This window comes from Caretta caretta, chromosome 16, assembly GCF_965140235.1.
Source record: "Caretta caretta isolate rCarCar2 chromosome 16, rCarCar1.hap1, whole genome shotgun sequence".
Classification (NCBI taxonomy): domain Eukaryota; kingdom Metazoa; phylum Chordata; order Testudines; family Cheloniidae; genus Caretta; species Caretta caretta.
This window is the reverse complement of record NC_134221.1, coordinates 8,041,179-8,064,733: the sequence shown is the minus strand read 5'-3', so window position 1 is coordinate 8,064,733 and position 23,555 is coordinate 8,041,179. Positions and strand designations below refer to the sequence as shown.

Sequence of the window (23,555 nt, the reverse complement as noted above, 5' to 3'; positions counted from 1 at the left end):
AGATGAGGTTGGTCCTATTCCCCAATCCTTATCTTGCTAGCTCAATTGGCAGCTATTTGCATGAAGGTCACTCTGGAAGAGCTGTAACCGGAGCTGAAGTGGAAGAGCCTTTGGCCACCTTTTTAAGCAGCATGCTCTGCAGTGTGTTCGTGTGTGTGGTCTGGTTTAGCACTCTCCGGACATTGCTGGTTTCCTTGAAGATAAGATGCTGCATTCTTTTCCTCCTGCTATCTGCAAATCTCTGGGATAGATCAAATAGTTTCTGAAATTGTTGGAGGCCACTGTTAAGTCTCCCTCTCTCCAGGGCAAAGTTGAAGGAGAGGAATTCAAAACAAAGGTCCCACCTGCCAAACAAAACTGCTGCAAAACACGCTGAAAAACCTTCCCTTTGGTGGAAGTCCCTGCTAACACCAGAAGCTCTGGAATCCGCTTGCACTCCAGGATCAGTTTCTATAGCTGGGGCAGGACTGATCGGTGGGCGGTCTCTGAGTATGGAGCGAAGTGAACTGTGTAGTTCTGAACTCATGGAAAAAATCCACTGCTGGATGCAGAATTCCAGGCTCGCTGCAATTAGATGGAAAAGGCCTGTTCACTCCACATGCACATGGGCAGTGCTGGGCTGTTTCCTACCACAGAGTCTCAAGTGCTTTATCTAGAGACGAGACTAGAATTAAATTACTCAAGCAATAAGACTTCCTTCTGGTTCTTCAGAATTCCAATGCCATGAAATCATTCACTGTCCATAGGCTACATAACTGCCCAGGAATGATCCTTTGTACAAGCTGGACCCTGTAGTATGTTGATGGAGGTTTCAAAGTGTGAAAACTCTTTCTAAAAGATGCCATGAATTAGCCTTTTCAACATTTTGCAGTCCTGTCCTGCCAACTTATAAATCGGTTAGAACCATATTTGACTTGCATTTAATCCGCACAGGTGTACAGTAAAGGAAGTGTCAAGCTATCTCATGCCTTTCCAACCACCGATAGATTAACTAAGCTCTCAGTATCTAGCAATTACTGTCCTGGCTTCCAGGGAATCGTCCGCCAGTGAGTTGTTTCGATGTGAGGGTGTATCTTATTGGTGGAACTCAGTATTCCATGCCATGTCATGTGGGTGGCATTCTGAAATAGGTCGGAACATTGCTCCTCGACTTGCTCGTGCAGTTTTAAATTCAATTCTGATCTCGCTTGTTATCCCAGCCATTCTCTGAACCTAAAGCTAGCACTCCAAATCCAAGTACCCAACGTTGCACCAGGCTGTTTTTCTCCCCCACAACTTTATTCCCCCTCCATGTGAATTGAGCAGGCTACGCAAAGAGAGCCCATCCATCATGCCATCCAACTGGAGTCTTGTGTCCACGTGAAGAATGACATCTGGCAACATCTAGGGTGTGCAAAACTAAGCGAGACTGTCACTGGGAGAGAAGTGACCTGTTCTGAAGCTCTGCTAAATCTGTCTCTTAACCACACACTCTTCTCTAACTGTTAGACTAGAAAATAAAGAGGGGAGCTGCCTGTGACCCCATCAGTTGGCTTATTTAATGCTAACTTGTGGCCTATGAAGGCTCCAATTGTGAGTCTAAAGCCGGCAGTTTGAGAAACTCACTGAGTAGAACTGGCTGGAAAATATAAACTGATTTTTGCAGGAAACTTTGAAAAATGTTAATTTCCTATGAACTAAGGGGTCTCTGGAAAATCTTTGAGTAGTTTTAGTGTTGGAAGCAACTTTCTTTAACCCGCTCCTTACATTCCAGGAGGAGGAGGATTACTCGAGTGATTGGTTTTTAATCCATACTCCTGGGTTTGCAGGCATTCTAGGGCACCTCCTCCTGCTTCCTGATGTTCTGGTCCAGTCCATCTTGCCTGCTGTCTTCCCTCTAGAGAAGAGAACCTGCTACTACCACCATCTTTTGCTTCACTCCGCTAGGAGGGAAGCAAGGGGCACAGAGTTGACAGCCACCTGTGCTCGGCCTGCTCCATGAGGAGCAAGTCAAATGAGTTTTTCTGGTCCAGGTGGAGCAGATCAGAGAGAGGAGCTGGAATGCAGAGCACTTGTTTATCCCGACCCCATGCCAACAATGCCTCAAAGGAGCCCAAGCTTTTAACTTTGAAATCAGCCCAAAGGAGAATGAAGTAGAAGTGTTCTGGCTTTTCTTCAGCGTGGGTATGGGGATCACATTAAAAGGCTTAGTGCAGTGACTGCTGGAGAACGAGGCATGCATTCTCATCCTAAATAAGGGAAACTCTTGATCTCTCTAGTCATGTGGATGACTGTCTTCCCACCTGGTCAGGCATGCGACTGGGAACGGTGCCGGGCTCTGCTAGCAAGGGCTTCAACCAGTGGGAACCAAGTAGAGCTGGGGATTCGGGGTGGGGAAGGGTGTAACTTGCATAGTGTGAGCTTGTGCTCAACGGACTCTCCCGCTCTCTAGCATCAGGGCTGCCCTTTGAGTCTCAAAACTCACTAGCTTGTAACTCGATAGCTGGGCTTTAATGGTGACCATGGCAAGCCTAGCATGTGGTGCAGTAGGTGGCTCCTAGCTGCCCCAGAGCTCTGGTTGACCCTACCATACCTGTTGGGCCCCTGCAGAATGCCACGGAAGTGATTCTTAAAGGGACCCTATGGCCTTTAAATCACCCTGCTTTACCTGCTAGAAGTACAAGTGGGGTTAGAGTTACTCGTCTTTCCATTCTGTCGACTTCTACACAGGACCGGACCCCTCAAATGTGGGATGCTGTGTGACCGATGTTACTTATGCCGGCAGGCTGAGATGGGGGTGGGTTTCCTTCCTCTAATGGATATAGACTTTGTGATTCTGCATTTCTGATTTTAAACAGCTCTCAAACCAAGGGAACAGCGAAACTATGGAGTGTCAGTAACTTTGAGGTTATAAAACCAGTGGCCTCCCTCAGCAAGGGACCGGTGAAAGGAGGTGTCTGTCTGGACACACTTGATAACACTTGGTGTAGTTTGTTGCACTGATTCTTCTTCTTTTTTTTTTTTTTTTGTGTGGCTCCCCTCCCCCCCCTGCCCTTTATTCCTCCCCTCTTTATAGTAGGTCAGTCCCCCTGTTTGTGTGGGTTCCTCACACAACAGGAGGGAATTATCTATTTCTTTCAACTGGATTTTTTTTTTAAAACCACAGCAGCTGGCTAAGAAGCAAGGGAAGGGTCAGACGCCCCGCTAAAGTCACTTATATTGACTAAATGCCACGTAGGCTTTTCAGTGCAAGAGGGGGCTGTGTGAAGCGCTCAGGAGACGTGGGGAGTCTGAAACACAAAGCAGACGCTGCCTCAATCCCTCTAGCCATGTGTTTTGACAGGGAGTCAGTGCTGAAGCCTGGGAGTTGCATCACTGTAGTTCTCATGGCGAGTTTACCCATGAACTAGATTCTGGGTGATGTGCGTCGAGGCTTAAATATATATTTTTTTCAGGGTAGTTATTTTGATGGGGAGGTCCCAGAACACTCTTGACCTCCTCTTTAGAGGAGTGGGGTGTCCTTATCAGACTCTTTAATTCATAAAGAGCCCCAGAGATGTTGATCTCCCTGCCCTCCCCTTCGTTCAGTGAGGAGACATGCAGAGGTGGCCTGTGAGTCTTCTGGTTTTGGGGAGGCTCCCATGCGAGCGTTGAAAGTTCCCTAGGAGTGTGGGGGGGGCCCCACTGGTGCCTGGACCATGGCCCTGCCCCTGCTTGGCCTCTTCCACTGAGGTCCCACCCCGCACCCACTGCTTGCTCCTCTCTGCCACCTTCCCGGTACAGCGTGGGGCAGGGGGCCATCGAGAGGAGCGAGTGGCCGGGGGGGAGGTCCTGGGGGAAAAGGTGGGACGGGGCCACAGTTCGGGCACTAGTGGGGGGGCCCCCACTTCTGTGGCGCTCCAAAGGTGGCGGTGGGCCAGTGTGCCTCCGGAGAGGTGACCCGCATTTCCCAGCTGTAGGGCCAGCCTCTTGTGGGGAGGCTTAGCCTCCCCATGCCTCTTAGACACAGCACCCCTGGAGAGATGAGATGCTGCAGCGACTCTAATCTCAAATCCAATTGTCTGGGTTCGTTGGAGAGCCCTAAGATGGCAACGCTGTTTGCCGCTGAACACTTCCTCTCCTTGGGCCCTGTCCCGCAACAGCAAGCCCCTTTGGGGAAGAGCCATGTACCGAGCTCACTGGATTTATGTGGACAGGTGAGTGGGATTGCATATGTCCAAGGGACACCTGTGGACAGTGCTATGAAGAGGCACCCATGTGGAGCCTTGCTTCCCCTCAAGGGCAGGGAGCCTGCAGCTGCCTAGGACTGACCCTGGGAGCCTTGCTACCCAAAGAACCTAAAATCTCTCCAGATCCAACTGACAGACCTGTCTGCAGCTCTCTGGCCTAAGCTTGCTGGTACTTCTTGCTTGCTGCCCCATCTCTCAAAACAGACACCATGGGGAGGCTGGCACAAAGTGCATGCAGTGATCCTCCCTAGAGGACCCTCCCTGTGTGATCCGCTTCATTTAGTGCATGGCTGTGACATGCATGTCTTTCCTGAACACTGGCCAAGTGTCCACCTGCTCAAGTGCTGATCAGGCATTCCCGTTGTGGTGCTGAGAAAGCGAAGGGACCTTTGCCTGTAATTGCTCGCACTTGGCGTGTGTGGGAGAGATGAGACACTGGGACCAAGGGAGATCTGATGGAATGTTTCCTGGCTGTTTTGCAGCCTCTGCAGCCCAGAGAGCTTCCAGCTGGCTTGAAGGGTTGTGGAATTATCTCAGATGTCAGTGCAGAGAGGTTGCACCAGTCTTCCTTGCCATTCATGTCCTGACCGTTTGCTGCAGGGTGGTGGGAAGGAACAGGCCTTGTCTTCCATTGCTTGGCGTTTCGGCTGCTAATTGCTTTCTGTTCTGGTTAACTCAGTTGATTTGGGGTGGGCGGGGGGTGCATTCTCTCGGAAGCCTGGGTTGTGCCTGGAAGAGCAAGAGCCCTGCTGGACAGGTGTGGTGGTGCAGTGCTCCAGCGGGAGCTCTTGGACGTTTGGCTGCAGTGGAAGAGCAGGCTCTGTTATACCACACACCTTCCCTGCTCTTCTGCAGCCTGTCTCTTCCCTACCCTCCATGGAGGCTAGTTCCATTCTTGGTGCCAACCGCAGAAGGTCTGTGTTCAGACTGCATGCTCCATGGGAAAGTTCCTTCAATGTACCGCTAAGCACATACGCAGGGCTGCTTCTGCAAGTGGTTAAAAGTATCTGTGAGCCCTGCTCAAAGCCCACCGAGCTGGAAGGCATGCAAGCCATTTTCCTCCGTGTTTCTTTCTTCACTTAAAGAAACTTAGGAAGTTGATTTGGGGGGAGGAGGGGTGAAACCCTACAAGACTAACTCTGTGACATCTCCCCAGCTATACTGTTAGGTCTTTCCTCACTTGAGGGCTGAAGAGTGTCTGCAGAACTCTGTGGATACCATACCACCACCATTCTTCCTCCATAATCACAGTCCTGTATTACACTCACTCACCCTACAGGATGTGCAATACGGACATGCTAGTATTGTCGGAACAATCTTAACGTCTGGAATTTCCTGCCTCTGGGATCTGAGGCATTTTTGGTCTTTTTTTTTCTTTTTTTTTTTTTTGGCATTTAACGTTAATAAGTGTGTAACCTACAATTAGCCCCAGTGTAGGGCGTTGTATACTGCATGAGGGTGGGATTTTAGTAGTGCTGGGCATTGGCCTAACTCTGCTCCCACTGAAGTCCATGGCAACTCAGAGGCAGCTATGTCCAAGTGTTGTGGAGATGGGAGGGAAACTGAGGCACCGAAGGAGGAAAGTCACTTGCCCAAGGTTGCACAAAGAGGCAGTGTCAGAGCCAGGAATAGAACAGTTCTCAGGTGGTCTCTGTTCAACGGACAATGGTCCCTTCATGTCTCGGCATTCAAGCAAGAGTCCAAAGGGGACCTTCTCTGCCATTCTGCAATGTGCATAGAGAGACCCTGCTTCCCAGGCTGTGCAGACATAATCACTGGGAACAAGCAGCCACGCCCGTTGGCAGAGTCTGTATTGTCCCGTCTCTGGCATGGGAGTGGTACGGGCAGGCTTGCTGACTGCACTCAGTAGCATCCCTCGGTAGATCAGCCTTCTCCCATGTGGCAGGGACGTGTGTTCAGGGGCTCCATCTTGGATGCAGTATGGAGGGAAAAGTCACGCTCCAGAGACGCGGCTCTGCTCATCCATCCTGAACCTTCTGAGGGCCTGGCTGGTGGATGGGTGAAGCAGAACAGGCTGCAGGAGAGACCATGCCCTCATGTGTGCTCTCAGCTCTCTTTGTACGCCCCCCTAGAGTGTGTGTGTGTGTAGCATCATCCATCCTGAAGGGTTAAATCTGGGGGACTCTGCCCTCCCCATGAGAAACAGCCTGGCCCCATCCCCATCCTGACTGGTGCCACCCTCCCCATCTCTCCCTTGCTGTCAGTTGCACATTAAGGGGCGGATGGTGGTCATGGGGCAAAGGGCCAGCTGTGTGTCAGTGACGAGATGGAAGGCAGCGTTGGGCGTGATAGGGCGGGAACTTCAGATTCTAACAAAAAGGAAAAATAAGATTGGGGGTAGAGGGGGTAGATAGACGGGGATTTCAGGACCTTCCCAGTGGTGGAGCTGGGATGGAGTGGTCCCCCCCCCCCAAAAAAAAAAATACCAAAGCCATTCTTAGTGTTATAAATCCCTCTTTCTGGTAGGTGTGCACAGTAATGTACAGACCTATCAGGCAAGGTCCCTGCCCCAAGGAGCTTACAACCGAGCAGCCCAAGCCTGCTCCCACTGCAACGTCTGGGTATGCCTAAAAAGCATGTATGTCTTTGTGAGTAACCATGTGATCTTATTGTTCCCAAGAACGGCCATACTGAGTCAGACCAAAGGTAGCCCATCTAGCCCAGTATCCTGTCTTCTGATAGTGGCCAATGCCAGGAGCCCCAGAGGGAATGAACAGAACAGGTAATCATCGAGTGGTCCATCCCTTGTCGCTCATTCCCAGCATCTGGCAACCAGAGGCTAGGGACGTCATGCCTGCCCATCCTGGCTAATAGCCACCGATGGACCTATCCTCCATGAACTTATCTAGGTCCTTTTTAAACCCTGTTATAGTCTTGGCCTTCACAACATCCTCTGGTAAGGCGTTCCACAGGTTGAGTGGAAAAAATACTTCCTTTTGTTTGTTTTAAACCTGCTGCCTATAAATTTCATTTGGTGACCCCTAGTTCTTGTGTTATGAGAAGGAGCAAATAACACTTCCTTATTCACTTTTCTCCACACCAGTCATGGTTTTATAGACCTCTATCATATCCCCTGTAGTCATCTTTTTTCCAAGCTGAAAAGTCCCAGCGTTATTAATCTCTCCTTATATGGCAGCCATTCCATACCCCTTATCGTTTTTGTTGCCCTTTTCTGAACCTTTTTCCGAGTTAATATAGTTTTTTGAGATGGGGCAACCACGTCTGCATGCGATATTCAAGGTGTGGGCGTACCATGGATTTCTATAGAGGCAACACGATAGTTTCTGTCTTATCTATCCCAACATTCTGTTCGCTCTTTTGACTGCCGCTGCACCTTGAGTGTCATCCCATGGCAGCCTGTTCTGGTATCGCTCCCTGTTGCCTTGTGGAATGTGGACCGGGAGCTGTTCGGGGCAGGGACTGTCTTTCCTAGATAGGTGCTTTAGCATATGTGTGAGCGCTCTGGGAAAACTGATAATAGCCAAAGTCCTCCTTGATTTCCGTGGCAGCATGACTGGGGCCTAAACTGAATGGCGGCTGGGACTTTTAAAGGAACCAAAAGGGAATTAAGCAGCTGAATCCCACTGAACTTCCTTCAGGTCCCTCTGAAATGCCCTGCTGGAAGGCAGTGACTGGCCCAGATGGCGGTATTGATGGGGCATGCAGAGTTTCTGGAAGAGCCAGACTTGCTTTACGTGGAGAGCAGCTTGTGTACGTTTCGCTTTGCATCTTCCCTGGGGATCTGAGGAGCAGGCATGTTTTGAAATGATCGGGAGCAGGAGTATGTGGCAGGGGAGCAGGGATCCGTGGTGGCTGCTGAACTGAACTGCTGAGTTTGGAGCCGGCAGAGGATTATACAACACCCCTCAGCTGGGGGCTGTGACTAGTAATTTCAGAGCCTGTCTCAGCCGTCGGTTTTCCTTTTTAGGTCCCAGTTAAATACAGTGGCTGCGCTGAGTGCTGCCCTGGAGGTGGGGTAGGGAGGGCAACCTTTATCCTTGCTAATTACTGGGTCTGTGTATAAACACAGCCAAGCTCCATCCTTCAGTTTCATTATCAAAGCCATAATCACAGTGTCTGCGTTGCTGTCTCTCTATCAGAAGCTCTTATCGCAGAGGGCAAGAGGGGCGGGGCCCGGAAGATTTATAGTGGTGTGAATTGATGCCATGTGCAGCCATGGCAAAGCGGGCAACTGCTCCATGGGGAGTCCCAGAGCTGCAAGTGCTCCCTACACTAGGAGAGGGAGCAGGTGGGAGTCTGAGGGATGATCTTAGGTTGCAACACAAACAAGACTTGATGCAAGAAGAGTTTTCTCCTAGAAGAAGCCTTCGTGCAGTTGAGAATTGGTGCACATATGTCTGACTCACAGGTATTGTCCTGCTGTTAGGGACCTTGCTAGTATAACCCGCTGCTCAATGTGTTATGCCTCTGCTGGAGCCACACTGGATGCGAGGTTGACTCTGTACCAGTCCCAGCTCCCAAACCTGACTGCAGAGGTTCATGCTTTTTAGCTCTGGAGGTCTCTGGTGTCAGCCAAGTTGGTGGCCAGCATGGACTACTTGGTATGCTCCAGAGCGGTTAAGGGAGTTCTTCGCAGAATCCCAAAGAGCTGGGAAGGGACTTCCCTGATCAAATACCCATTGTAACGAGTTTCAGAGTAACAGCCGTGTTAGTCTGTATTCGCAAAAAGAAAAGGAGTACTTGTGGCACCTTAGAGACGAACCAATTTATTTGAGCATGAGCTTTCGTGAGCTACAGCTCACTTCACCAAGTGAGCTGTAGCTCACGAAAGCTCATGCTCAAATAAATTGGTTCGTCTCTAAGGTGCCACAAGTACTTCTTTCCTATTGTAACAAATGTGCCTAGTACTTGCCAGCTATGGCCATGCTGCGTGTTCTGGTTTTTTTGAAATGTCATGGCTACAGCAGGGATAGAATGTGGATCGTGGGGCCCTAACAGCAAACTGAGCCCAGGAAGAATCTTGAACTGCGATCGGTATCTGGCCTGTGATACGGTGGAGAAATCCTGGCTGGGTGGTGGGGGAGCGTCAGTGATAGAGGCTGACTGGTTCGTGCCAATATAAGTTACCGAGTATTTGCCACCCTGTTAGAAAGTTCTCCTTTTGGTATGGAACAGCTTGTGTGTTAGACTGGTAGCAGGGCAGGAGGGACACTTGGGGCCTTGCCCACACTAGAAAAATTTTGCTGGCATAGCTATGCTGGCAAACCTTCTTAGTGCACAAACCACTTTTATACCAGTGTAACAGAGTTTCTCCCAGCATAGTGATTCCCTGAGATGTGGGAACTCGCCAGTGCCCTGAGACCAAAGCTATGCTGGCAAAAGCATTCTTATGCCCGTATAATATCAGGGTTTATACCAGCATGAAAATCACAGCCCTAACCAACACAGCTATGCAAATAACAAGTTTAACTGTAGAGCAGACCTGAGTTTTGATGATATTGTCACCTGCTCCCAGGGGTATGTTATACTAAAATTCCCCCTGTGATTTCCACTATCTCTTGCCCCTAGTCCACCAGTGACTGTTCTCGCAGGAAACAATACTGTTGTTGAGTTCTCACCTGATGCTATATGACTAAATCAGGGTTTCTGGAGTCTCTGTAGGAGTCTTTCCTGCATCCCTCTCCTCTGCATCTTGGCCTCCGCTTCCAAAGACAGGTGCATGAGCGCTGGCCAGCTCTGCGTCCTGGCAAAGGTCACTGATATTGCTGGCACTAGGAATGGGGAGAATTATTTTGAGTGGCACAGTCTGCCCACATGCCCTTATTCACCACTCCATTCTGAGTTGCACGATTCGGGTTTGTTTGCAGATCGGACACTGCTGGAAATGTGACTCACCCGGCCCAGGGCTGTTTGATTCAGTAGGACATGCTGAGTGCCTCCACCCGGGGCAGGTCGCATGTGGCAGAAGCTGCCCTCCTTTCACCAGTGAGGGAGCTGGGTTGGGGTCCAGACTGGGAACATGCAGGTGAAAAGTGTTCTGGATCTCTGCCATGCCCCGATAAGAGGATAGAACCTCCCCGTCAGGCAGGGAAGACCTCCAGGGCAGCGCATGAGTGATAGGCTGCTGGCAGATGCACTGGTGACGTGCACTGAAGCAGCTCCCATGGGCACTTGGTGGGATTCCTTCCATGACCAGGCTGGACTGTGAGGTGTGCTGGAAACTTCCCACATGGCCTCCGGTTGGCTAGCTTCTGGCACATTTGGAACGGGAGGGGGAGGAAACAGGCGGCACTGAAGTGACACGACAGGAGATGAAATTTGAGGTTAACCTGGCCACTCGGAAGACTGTTTTTAAGACATTTTTGCCATGCTGCGTGTTCTGGTTATTTTGAAATTCCCCAGTGATCAGTGTCCGGCATGAGCCTGTCATGTTGCACCCAAAAAGTAGCAAAAGCTCCATTTTTCTCTCATGCCTCTTCCTGTCCATCCCTCTAAGAGCTACAGAGTGGGGCATGTGGGCATGAGGAATGAATATGCCAAAGTGACCCCACTTGGCATAACCACTAATGCAAGAAAGGGCTGGCTGGTCAGGGCAGAATGAAACAACTCCTGCTTGTGTATCTGGCACAGTGACGTGTACAGTAGAAACACAGGCAGACACCGTAAAGAGCAGTTTATTGCAAACTGGGAGACTACATGGTCCTAGCCTAGGTGTAAGTGGGTTCTTCGGCATAGCTCTTCTAGGAGTATCATGATCAAAACAAAAGTTGAACTTAACGGGAGAGGAGGTTGTTTTAAATCTGGCAGGTATCTAGAGTAGGAGGAGAAATGAGCACAAGTCCTGCTAATACAATGGAGTGTGTATGGATTAGTCAGTAACCCACCCGCTGCTCATCAGAGTAAGATGATTCCACTAACCTCCCCTTGCCCCCAAGCATGCAAACGGATGGCCAGTGATATGCTAACCATCGTGATAGGGATGCTTTTAGCTGGTAGATATACCCCCACAGCTGCAGGAAGTGAGACACTTCCTTGCTAATAGTCTGGGTCCCAGGCTTTCATGTGAAAGTGCAAACTGACTTGAGTCTCTCCAGCAGATGGGGGAGGGGTTTTGTAGCATGCGTGTCTGTGGGGTTTTTGATGTGTTTTGAAGTCAGGTGATCTGTGTTAAACCTCTCTTTATTTTGACTTTCAGAGAAGACTGGGAAGGTGCTGGGGGAATTCTGCCAGTTTTATGAGGAACAGTATGGAGTCGCGCTCTTCAACAGCATCCGGTATGAAATTGAGGGCAACGGAGGGCCGCAGTCCCAGCTGCTCCACCGCAAGGTAAGGGAGAGGCGCCTCTGAGGATTGCCCTGTCCTGGGATCTCAGGCTCAGTTCTGCTCCAGATGCCGGCTTGGGTTGCTGCTCTGCAGTATTAAATACTCCCTGCGACATCTTCGTGCCCAGACCTGAATGCAGAAATGGGGATGGGCCACAAAACGGATCCAGATTCGGTGTTGAAGGAGATTTAGCTCTTGGGTGCGTGCCCAGATGTACTTGAAAGGTGGGCTCACGGGGATGGGAGGCAGATGCCTTGGGCCAGTCTGAGGCCCGGAGTGTCAGCGATGATGCATTTGTGCAGAGCTGTGAGAACAGGCCTTCCTGGTGGGGATCTTCCAGTGTGAGATCCGGGAGAAAGCTGGAGGGGAAAATTCCACCTCTGTAGTGGGGAAAGGCCAAGTTCTTCCAGCAATTCAAGCCAAACAGGGGCTGTGGAATTGAACCCTTGTGCTTACGGGAGGCGTGTTAAAGGGGGGCACGGCAAGCAGGCAATCCCATTGGAGGTGGTTGAAGCTCTGGGGGAGCAGAACCTTCTAGCTTTAGAACTTCTGGGACTCCTGCTCCAGGCCAGGAGCTGGTACAGGCCCTTCACCCCGCAGCTTGGCTCTTGCCCAAGTTCCAGCGTTGGCTTTTCCTTCCCAAGTGAGTCAAGTGACTTAAATGCGGCTTTGTGCAACGTGAGTCATTTCCCCTGGCCACAGAGGGAGTGAATGGGCTCCCTGGAGAAAGGCAGGAGGTGCCGTGCACTGCAGCCCCACCTTGCCTTTCACTGGACTCCCTTGTGTGTCTATCTCCTAATGCCCATTGTAGCTCCACACTGCCGATATGGAGCAGCACAGACACCTTGCCTGAGGTGCCACAGACATTCGAGGGAGTGAGCTCTGGGAGGATAGGTATATCTGCGAGAGAATTTCCATCTGCATAGATGCCGGCGGTTTTGCGTCCAGAAGCGTGCTCCCTGCAACACGGGGCTAGGGACGAGCGCTTCAGAGGTTGGATCCTTACATGGATAACGAGAAAGTGACGTTACAGCTGCTGCTAACAAATTTGGGAAGGGATATTAAATCTCCTGTTTCAGGGCACAAGACCAATCTCCCGAACTAGGGGGATTAGGAGACCTAATGCTGGGGAGACAGATTCTCCCATTTGACCCCGAAGTAGGCAGTAAACCTTCTTCTGAGTCATGTGCTACTGGCCAGCGTCAGACAGGTGCTGGACCAGACGGACATTGGGTCTGACTAAGTATGCAAATTGGGTCTGACTAAGTATGCAAATTCCATCAGTTCCTTCCGGCCTCCCATCCCCCTCATGTAAAACCATGCTCCTGCTTTTCCAGTTTCCAGATGCAAATGTAGCTAGTCAAAGCGCTGGAGATTGAAGCAAGAAGCATTGAACACCTTGCCCCTGCCTGTACTTACTAGCTTATTATTCTATAGGTCACACTGAAATGAGCCAACAGCTAAAGAGTTAACCCAGGCATGTACTAGAGCACAAAGTTAATTAGCATAGCTAATGTGTGGTGTGCAGTAGGCTAGGAGGACCTAGGTACAGTCTAAAATGAATGCATTATTGCAATTGGTAGTAGTCTGACTGGAGTCTGGGCCTTGCTCAGAGGCACTTCTGATCAACACACAACTACTGATGCATGGATTGATTTGTACTGCGGTAGCACTGAGAGTCGTCAGTCATGGGCCCATTGTGCTAGGTGCTGTACAAACACAATAAAAAACATCCCTGTTCCAAAGCACTTGCAGTCCAAGTAGATGAAGTCTAGACCCTGCAGAGACTGGGCAAACTGACCAGATGGTTTAATCTCAAGCATCATGAGTTCCATCTCTCGTGCTAAGTTAGCAACAGGAAGGTTTCAGAAACTTCCGGAGTATAGACACCCTTGTGATGTTTGTTGTTGATGGGTATAGAGGGTAGGGTCACATCCTCCTCTTTGGGCTGCTGCCCGAGACCGAATCTTGGAGACCTTTAAGATTCAAGCTGAGTTTGCATTGTTTCCACGCTGGCTGATATTTTTCCAGGGTGGGGAGGAGCATTTGGGTTTCAATTCTCCACCAGTTCAGTGGAGCCACTCATCCTGTCTGCAGCTCAGACCTGTTCCCACTGAATGTGAACTTCAACCATAAACAACGAGCCAGAGACAGGAAATACCAGGCTGTGTGAGGTTGGAAGCCTTTGGTTAGAAGAGGGAAGGGAAATCACTCCTGGGCCTATAATTAGGCTGGGAAGGATTAGTTTTGATTTCAACTGATACTTAGAAATGAGTATCCATATTAGTCTGTCTGACTCTTTTTACTAACAGGAAACAAACCAGACCCTCAGATATGACGTTTGGAAGTGGAGTTTCAGAAGCCAAATTGCACTGGATAATGCTATTTGAGGAGAGCATTTCGGTCGTGCTCGCTTGGTAGATCTAATTATCAGCAAGCATGGCCACCGCTTGTCTATCTTTAACATCCCCTCGGTAAATTTCACTTACCTGTCACCCATTTAGATTCGAATACTTCCAAGACTGACTGTAACAAACATGGGAGGGTGGCGGTGAAGAATGGGTATGGGGGAGGAGGGGGGAATTTCTACTCAGGATAAGATCACTCTAACAAGAATGGCTCTGTGTTGCAAGAATCGTCTGGCTCCAGGAGAGCTGGCTTCGCTCTAGCTCTGGCCCCAGGTGGGTTAAGCTGTTTCTGTTAGAAACTTCTGCCCATTGCTCACATGACTGAGCACCATCCCTCTGCCAGTGCATAGATGCCGCTGCTCAGGATGGTGCTGTACAAACACATGGGAGAGCCGTGGACTTCGCGGGGACCCCAAGAGAGCTTGGCCAGCAGCTTCCGAGTTCTAGCCTGAAATGAGATTAGGGTGTGATGGTCTGGACTCTGGGGCCAATTGTGCCACTCCACCTAAGTTGGGACTGCCAGGGAGAAGATGCTCAAAGCACAGGGCTGTGGGTCGGAGGATCTGGGGATCTTTCCTTTTTCTCTGCCACAGACCTGCTGTGTGACCTTGGGCAAATCTCTCTCCCACTCTGTGCCACTTTCCCCATGTGGTAAAGTGGGGGAGAACAGTCTCATGGGGGCATTCGAGGCCTATTTACATGGTACCTTCCCTCCAAGGACCTCCAAGCGCTTCACAACTAGTCATGAAAGGGCAGAGTGTGCGTTAAGCATGGCTTGTGCTCTGGGCCTGGAAAGCGAGTTACCGTTGTGGCAGACTGCAGCAGCTTTGAACTATCTGGTTACTGTCTTGAAAGTTTCTTTTGTAATGGTAGTTCGCTCAAGTGAACGCTCAATGGGAAAGGGCTCTGCTGGGGCTGAGTTCCCCTTCCACAGCAGTGCTCCACGTGAGAGCCTGTTTAGAGACCATTAAGTCTGGCACGAGTCGCAGCCTCTGCTGTAAACACTTTGATGTGTGTTTGTGTATTTTATTTATCCCAAGCTTCCTTCTGGGGAGGCGCTCTGGGACTCTTCCTTCACTCCAGGACAGGTCCTTCCTGAGCCCACCACAGCCACTCTGCAGCCGTGAAATGAGGATGTTCCAGAACAAAATGAAGCACGTGGCTTGATAGCCTTTGTAGCCCTGCCAGCCCGGTGCTCCGGCTCTGGGACACTTGTTCGGCCACCTCGGCTGCCAGCCCAGCCCACGTGCCGACACCTGCTCTCCGTGGCACTGCAGGAGATCCTGAGGGCTGCTTCTTTCTTCTCTTGCCATTCAGTTAGTGCCAGCCACCTTCGTCGTCTTGTTGTAACAGCGCTGTTCACGCAAGAGCCTCCTTCTCTGCAGCTAGACTGCCTTCCGGTCCAGAACAGTTGCCTCGGAGAGTCAGAAGAGTGACCCGATACATCTATTGTAACTTCACATCGCTGCTGGAAACCTCTCTTCTCCCCGGCCTGTGCCTCTTCGTTTACCCCTCCCTCTGTTCTCATCGCCTGGCTCTGGAAGTCGGGTATTTGCGATGGCTCTGTAAAGCGCTTGGAGGCACAGCGTTCTTGATGGGAATGATCAGAAACTCGCTGTCAATATTGGGGAGCTCTCATAAGGGAAGGGGAGGCTGGTTGGGCTAGTCTGGCCATTGGCGTCGGCATGGGGGGCCTTGTACCCATCAGCGCATGCAGCGGTGCAGGTGAGAACAGGGATGTGGCCGTGCAGCCTTGCTAGGTAACGGTAACTCCAAGGCATGCCCAGAGGATCATGCACACAGCTGCTGTCCCAGTGAATAGGCCTTATGTTCTTGAGTCCCGTTCCAGCACGTGGCTCCACAGGAGCCGGATTCGGATCTAGAGGTGGGCCCCAAGTGGGTTAAGTAACTTCTCTGAACGCCTGCACCCTCTTGCGCATGCTTCTCCACGTGGCAGGAAAGGGGGAATGCTGGGGTCTCTGGGGAGAGCTCCCAATGCTGGTTAACTGGCAAAGTGCAGCCACCGGAGGTGAGAGCGAATGGGGTGCAGACAGGGAGCCCAGGATGGATGCTGGGCTCAGGGAACCAAAGGCACCCTGCTTTCTTGTTACAAGATAACTTCCCTGACTGGGTCTACAATAGCCTCTTTTCCCTAAGATTTCCAGCTGCTGCTGTTACCAGTGCTGCCCTGCCGATGGGAACTCTACCATAGGCAAGGCGTTTTACCCAGCAAGTCCTCCGGCTTTCCTGAGAGCTGGTTTTGTAAGCTCTTTGAGGCTGAGACTGTCACTGAGTGTGTACAGCACCTAGCACAATGGGGCCTGACTTCAATTAGGGGCCGCTAGGTGCTACCGTAACAAAGGCTCAATAATAGATGGCATGATGATCGCTAAACGCCTGCTGCTTTTGGAGCCTTGTTCGTCTGTCATGCTCACCGCTGGAGTTGTGATGGTGAGGAAAGTCTAGGATGGGCAGGACAACTGTATGTTCCACCCTTGAGTGAGAGAGAGAGACCAAGCAACTAGGATATTAGTAGAATTCGCCAGCCTTTCACTGATTCTGATCTGGGGTGAAGAGAGCTGAGGTTGGGTTTGGGTCATGGTGAAGGAGGAGTTGGTGTGGTGTGTTTTTTGTTTTTTTTGTAGGATCCCAAAGTTCTTCACAAGCGCTGAGTCCAATTTTGATCAGGTTTATGTTGGTGTAAAGTCTCCACAAAAGTCTATGGAGTTACACCAGAGAGAGAGATCAGAACTGAACCCCAAATAAGCACATAGCGCTGAATGTCCAGTGCTGTAATGCAGCCACCTCTGGGGTGGAGGGCAACCACCTAATGGCACACTGTACACAATCTCACGGGGAAAGGGAACATCTAGCCCAGGTAACTCAGGCACACCCCTACTCTTATGGAAAATGTTATGGCATCTTCTATGTTGGGTGTAGAGCAGATGAGACACCCGCGTAACCTGTGTGGTATGCATCCAGCTCTGGGTGTTAGCCTGTCCCATAGCAGCATGGATGTCACAATAGAGGGTGGTGCAGGTTACAGTCCACGCAGTGGATGTGTTGAGCAAAATAAATGAATGAGATCCCTTTGAGGAATGGGGCCCTGGAATTCACAATGAGTGCTGGGTGCATCACCAAGACGCGGATACCTCCAACCCTCCCAGTGAGTGCCGCTTAAAGGTTGCCTGTGTCATAAATCCCAGTTAGCGGCTGTGGAATGTCTGAGAGCTGGAAGCGAGTCGCAGAGGTAAGGGACGTGGTGTAACTTTAAAACCAGATGATTATATAAATAGGACATTCCCCTGCTGAGCTGCTGCGGGGAAATCAGTTTAGCTTCTCCTGGACGCTGCGAAACCTCCTGCCACCCAGCCATACCAGGTTCCAGAGTTGATTGTTGGCTTGCAGAGCCAAATCTTTGGCCTGATCCTGAATGGTGCTGAGTAGCCATCACTCTCATTGACTGCAGGTGCAGGAAGATCAACCCCTGGTACTTGGAGCAGGGTATGCGATCAGCTCTTTCTATGCTGGGGGCAGAATCGTCAGGGCTCAGCACCCACAGTCGGGGCCAGGTTCGTTGGCACACTGGGTGCTGAGCTCTCCCTCCAATCTGGCCCTGACTGGAGGTGCTGAGCCCTTGGAACTCTGGCCCCCACATGTTTGAACCACTTGCTTGCTTCGGAAGAGGCTGGCTTGCGGCTGTGACTTGGCTTCCAGTTAGTCACCTGGTTCTATTCTGAAGGAGCGCCGCAAGGATGGGACCCCTCCAGGAAGCAAGAGGCTTTGGTTCACGAACAAACCCTCCGTTCTTCCTGCCAGGCACCCATAGGAGCAATTAGAGTTTCTCAGTGCTGTCAGTCTCTCAGCCTGCTTTTGATATCCATGGCTGGGCAGCCTGCCAGAATGACGGTGTCCCTACTTAATGAGGCCCTGTGGATTAATGTGTCTCTCGTTGACACCAAGGCCTTGCTAAATGGAAATTGCAAGGAAAGGGGTGGAGAGGGGAGTGAAGCTGAGCAGTCATATTGTGAGCTTGTAACTTGCCTTTTAAATTCAGATTAACTCTGAGATCTCTGCTCAGTATCTCTGATTGTGTGTGTGTCGGGGGGGGGGGGGGGGAAGAGGAGCATAACTGGCAGGCAGTGTTTGCCTGAAACCCTTTTCCAGGAAGGCGGGGTGTGAAGTGGCTTTTGCTGACTCATCAGGGCAGGTGGTTTATTACCTCATCTGGATAATAAAGGAGTGAGGATCTAGGGTATGAGCTGAGCAGTCCTAAGGGAAGAACCCTAGGAGCAGTCGGGGCAGGAGGTTTGAGCCAAATATGCAGAGATAAAATTTATGAAGCCAATCCCCAGCAAGGGAGTGAGTTTGGACTCTCCATCCTGTATTTGCAGAGCAGGTGGGAAAAGGTATCCGCTCCTAAGTGGAAAACGATGCAAGACGTGCTGAACGTGCCATGAACGTGCTGAACGTGCCATGTAAAAGTAGATGGGTAGGGGGATTGCAGTTTGAGAGCAGGACTTTTCAGGACTCTGACCTGATTTCCTTTAGAGATGGGCTAAAGCCATGGCTACTGTGCCCTGCCCACCCAGAGTGCTGCACATAATGTTCATAAAACAGAACAGATTGCAGCTGGCTTCATCTTTTAATACAGAGATGCAGCCTATGGATACTACAGGTTCCAGCCTGCAATGATCAGTCTTGATTCAATAGGCATTTCACCCCGGTCACAGTTGGAACGCTGTACGCTGTGCCTTATAATGTTTGTGGGCCATTGTTCTGTATTAAAGATGTTGTCTCATGGCATTTCAGTTCCTGACTGGGGATGTGCCGTACTTGTCTCCCTTTATCACACAAGCCCCTAAAAATCAACTGCACTACAGAGAGCTGGACTTGTTGGGGTCCCTGCAGAGCCCAGTGCACAGCTGTAGTCATTGCTGCTGTTTGCCTAGACTGCCTGACTCCATGTGTCTGAGGATTTGGGACCAGTGATGGCTTGTGGGCAAGCGGGTGCAGAGAATGTAGCCAACCTGGGAGCTGGACAAGCTCAGCTGTTGGCAACATGAGATGCTACGCTGCAGATCTGATGAACGCCGCTCAGGCCTCCAGGAGTTACTCCCTTGTATCTAGATCTTAGAGACACTTTACAAATATGGGCAAGCCAGCCTCGCCCTGCTTGTATTGTAATGGATGATGGGAAACTGAGCAGAAGCAACGTGTGCCCAGATGCTGTGTGCATGCGAGTGCTTGTGTGCTGTGGGTGCCAGACCGACTGTGCTCACTAACAAATGAATAAATACCGCTTCTCTTGCTGTCCCTTTTCCGCCTCCTTGCTTGCAATCTGTCTCTAAAGGCGATATCACCTGGCTGCTCTTATTCCCTCTGCCCTGGGGAAATTCCCTTGCTGAATCTCTGACCTCTCTCTCCAGAAGTCCCTTGACACACCAATGTGTCTTTTTTTTATTTCACAACCTGGCTTCCCCTTCTGGCTCATACTGGAATGGGGAGAAACTCATTAATGGTGGTTGGATTTTAGGATTATGGGTCGTAGGAGTTAAGAGAATGAGGAAGCTCTTGATCATGCGGGGTCTAGTCCCCCTGCAATATACTGAAAACAGACCTAGGAAGGCAGTAGCCAAGTCGTCCAAAGGGAAGTTCATGTCCTGTTTGCCTCTGGAAATTGCCTGCCTGGCCTGTGTTCCCGCTTTGACTGTGCGGAGATGTCCTGACTCAGGGTCAGAGGGCCCAGTCGGCAGTTTGGCCCATAAGGCAGGTGAGCCCTCCATTGAAATCCTGCCGATGAGCTGTAAGCGCTCGCCAGAGGGCATGGTGTGTTGTCGTGCGGTGCCTGTTTCCAGCCCTTGGCAGGGTGGTGCAAACTGGAAAGCACAGGCGCGCACTGGGTATGTCTAGATCCTGGCCCCCTGGCACTTCCTGCTTAGGCAGAGATTCAGCAAGGTCTCCGGTCTGCCCACACGCTCTCTCCGTAAGAGGAAGCAAGACGTGGTGGTTAGAACCCAGGAGTGGACGTCGGGAGCTGCGTGTTCTATGTCTAACTCGGTGACTTTGGGCAAGTCTCTTAAGCAGGCTCTGTCTGCCTCAGTGTCCCCATCTTCAAACCTGGCTCATGCTGAAAGTGCTGCCTGGCTCCGTGTTCGCAAAGTGCTTGGAGATCCTCGGAGGCCTCAATGTTTTGGGGGCATTTTTTAATAATTAAAATATCGAATTCTTTGTTCTTCCTGACAAAGCAGAGAAATGAGTATCCCTGTAAAGCCAGTGAAGGGACCTGGATTCGATGATACCGGGGAGTGGGTGTGTTTGGATCTCCCCCACCCTAAATCCTTAAACATGATCTGCCCCCATTACTCAACCACACCCTCCACCAGCCTGCTTACATGGCTGGTGTCACCTCCGCCTCTTTCCCTCTCCTGTTCCTGGTGTGTGTAACTCTGTCCATTATGACAGTCCATGGACTACCTCCTGCAAGATAATGTGCTCATTCTGGCCGGGGGCCAGGGGTAGAGGGATGTCAGGACCCTGGAGTCTCCTGCATCACGTGTGAAATACCATAAAAGTATGACAGGTTTCAGAGTAGCAGCCGTGTTAGTCTGTATCCGCAAAAAGAACAGGAGGACTTGTGGCACCTTAGAGACTAACCGATTTATTTGAGCATAAGCTTTCGTGAGCTACAGCTCACTTAATCAGAAGTATGTAAAAAGTATGTGAAGGGTTCTGTTAACGGGCTGCAGCCCCTCTTGAGTAATTATGGTAACTGGCAGCTGCAGGAAGGCAGATCAATTATCCTTCAGCTGTTTGCAGCAGCCCATTGTTTGTTGGTTTGTTTTTTATCAAATAAGCTTGGTGTTCCAGATGATCCCCTGCTCTCCTGAATGTAAACTATCAAAGCACATAACTGTGGTGCTGTCTTGCTGCCCAGGGACAAATGCCCAGCCAGCCAGACACTCCATGGAATAACTTGCACTTATCTAGAGCCTTTGATCCCTCAGGATCCCAGAGCACTTGAACTATGTATGTGCTTGGCTGGGTCAGTTGGGGCAGGGGGAAAGTGGCGGCAAACTGGCGCTTGGCACGGACAGGGGACTGTTGGCCAAGGACCCCAGGGCAAACCTCTGCTGTTACAGATGATGCTGTGAGATCATTCATGTGCATGCTCGGCAGGCAGGGATGCTGGTTTTAAGATGTCCTCTGAAGGATGTCTGCACCATGTGAACTGTGCTGATTCTCCTTTCTAAAGGAGGAGAGAGTTGAACCTTTAGAAAGGAGGAGAGAGTTGGGTCCCAGGAAATCTGGACATTCCAACCCCCTGTTGCTGGCCCCACTCCAGGCTACCAGGAGAGCGAGCTTGCTGTGATGTGGGGTGGCTGCTGTGGCTCACGACACGTTTAGGGAGACTGGAGTCGCTATTATGGAGTAATCCACTCCACACTAGCTATTCTGGTCCAACGTCCCTGTATAGACAAGCCCTTGGTTATCTTCTATCACAGGTCACACCTCTGGCTTTTCATGACTTGGAGGCCACCACAGGAGGTGGTGGATTTGCTTTTTTGCTCTGAAATGAGGTGCTGTCTCGTGCTTGGGCATAGTGGACCGGGATCTGTGTCCCTGTGACTAGTAGCCACTGGAGTCCATAGACACGTGACTCACGTCCTGGGGCAGGGGTCAGTTTGTGCTGATTGCAGGGGCTGCTGTTAGTGGTCTCCTACTATAATCCCAGGAAGACCAGTGATGTTAAATGGGCTGTGACTACTTTAAAAGCGGGTGTCCAGAATTATGGGGTTGCAATAGAAGCCATTGCCCATGAGCACCTCCTCCCCACCCCTTGGCTTCTGCTTGGTCCCGATGAGACCCCCCGCTCCCCCCCTGCATCTCCCGGTGCATCTCTTAATGGTGGTGGGTATTGGATCACACTACGGGGAGGGAAGGGCAGGGCTGGCCACTTCTGGTGGAATGTGAGTCTCTCAAATGTCGGCCAGAAAGTGCTTCTAGCTGTGATTAATCTTTGGAAGAAACAAAACACAGCTCTCAGATCCTTGGGACAGCCTCTCCTCCCCCAGGGGCTGCCTTGATTTCCATTGCTTGGAGTTTGACGTGCTGGCTTCAAGGTAAGCCCTGTTCCAGCTCTAGGTGGCTAGCACTGAAACCCAGCGCCATCCTACAGGGGATCTGGTACATCAACCTCAGCACCAATGGGCTTGTCTGAACATTGTGTCCAGCTGGATCTGGCCTCAGGCTGCACGGGGCATCTGCTGTGAATAAACACTTGGGTTTTAAAGAGCCATCACCCATGCGCATCTCATTCATGCCACACCCCGTGAGCGCAAGGCTGACCTCAGAGGGGCTTTGCAGCTCTTGCTGTGGGGCTGTGCTCTGAGCACAGACTGTGACAAGCCATTCTGCTGGAGAAACCTGCTCACTCCTGACTACTGAGACCCCACCTAATAGCTGCTCGTCCCAATACCTGCATGGGGGTGTGAGGGATCTTGTTCGGAGGGTGTATGCAGTCAGTGGGGTGTTCTCGCTGAATGTCCTATTGCATAGTCTATGTAGCAGGCCTTGGGTTTCCGTGTGCTTCTCTCCACCCTTGGGCTTTTAATTCTTGTTACTGTCTAAAACCCCACTTGTTTGCCTGATGATTAGCTTACCATTAACTTGACTTAACGTTTAATGGTTCTCACTACCCGCCCCCTCGAATTCGTCACCTCCTCAACTGTATTTTCTACTTGCACTTTTCTTCCAAGTACCTTGGAAAAGTAGAACTGCGTGATGCATTTTTTTTTAATTGAATTAGCCAGTCTATTTACTGTTGCTATAAAACCCTGGATAATGACCCTAGAGGGAATGTTGATTACTAAAGCAATGTCGTGGATAGAGCAGGGGAGGGGGAAACCGGACTCCTGGGTTCTTTTTATGGCTCTGCCTTGGTCTAGCTGTGTGACCACAGGCAAGTCTCTCTAAGGGACACTGTCAAGCTAACAATTACACTTTTATCTGAAAATTTATACCTAGTATTGATACAGGCAACACCCAGGTTACTAGAACTGAAAGAAAAGGAGGACTTGTGGCACCTTAGAGACAAACCAGTTTATTTGAGCATAAGCTTTCGTGAGCTACAGCTCACTTCATCGGAATGCATCGGATGAAGTGAGCTGTAGCTCACGAAAGCTTATGCTCAAATAAACTGGTTAGTCTCTAAGGTGCCACAAGTCCTCCTTTTCTTTTTGCGAATACAGACTAACACGGCTGCTACTCTGAGAACTGAAAGAGCGGAAGAAAACTCCTGTCTGTCTTGGTGGATGCTGATCTGTTTTTGCTCTGTATATTTTTCCACTCAGTTTGCCCTGTTTGTTCCCACTGGCATGAGACACACCTACAAGAAAGTTGCTTTTTAAAAAAAAAAAATGGTGGCAGATGTGATACTTAGTGAATATATTCAAAGGCTGGGGAGAGAAAAAGATTGTTAGCAGCAGTAGGATCCAAGTTGGTGGTGTGTGTTACGCATCTGAATGGTGGTCCAGTGGTTAGGGTGCTAGCTGGAGACCCTGGTTCATATCCCTCCTCTGCCACAGACTTTAGACAAGTCACTGAGGTTATGTCTACACTGCAGTGTAAGCTC

General features: G+C 50.5%; 1 protein-coding gene across 1 annotated transcript in view; it reads left to right on the top strand.

The window, feature by feature from the left end:
• The window catches only part of NIBAN2 (niban apoptosis regulator 2), a 98,677-nt gene that overhangs the window by 34,286 nt on the left and 40,836 nt on the right, over positions 1-23,555 (top strand). The window contains exon 2 of the mRNA XM_048823109.2: positions 11,386-11,516. Within this exon, the coding sequence (XP_048679066.1) occupies positions 11,386-11,516 (131 nt within the window). The remainder of the gene's footprint in view (positions 1-11,385; positions 11,517-23,555) is intronic.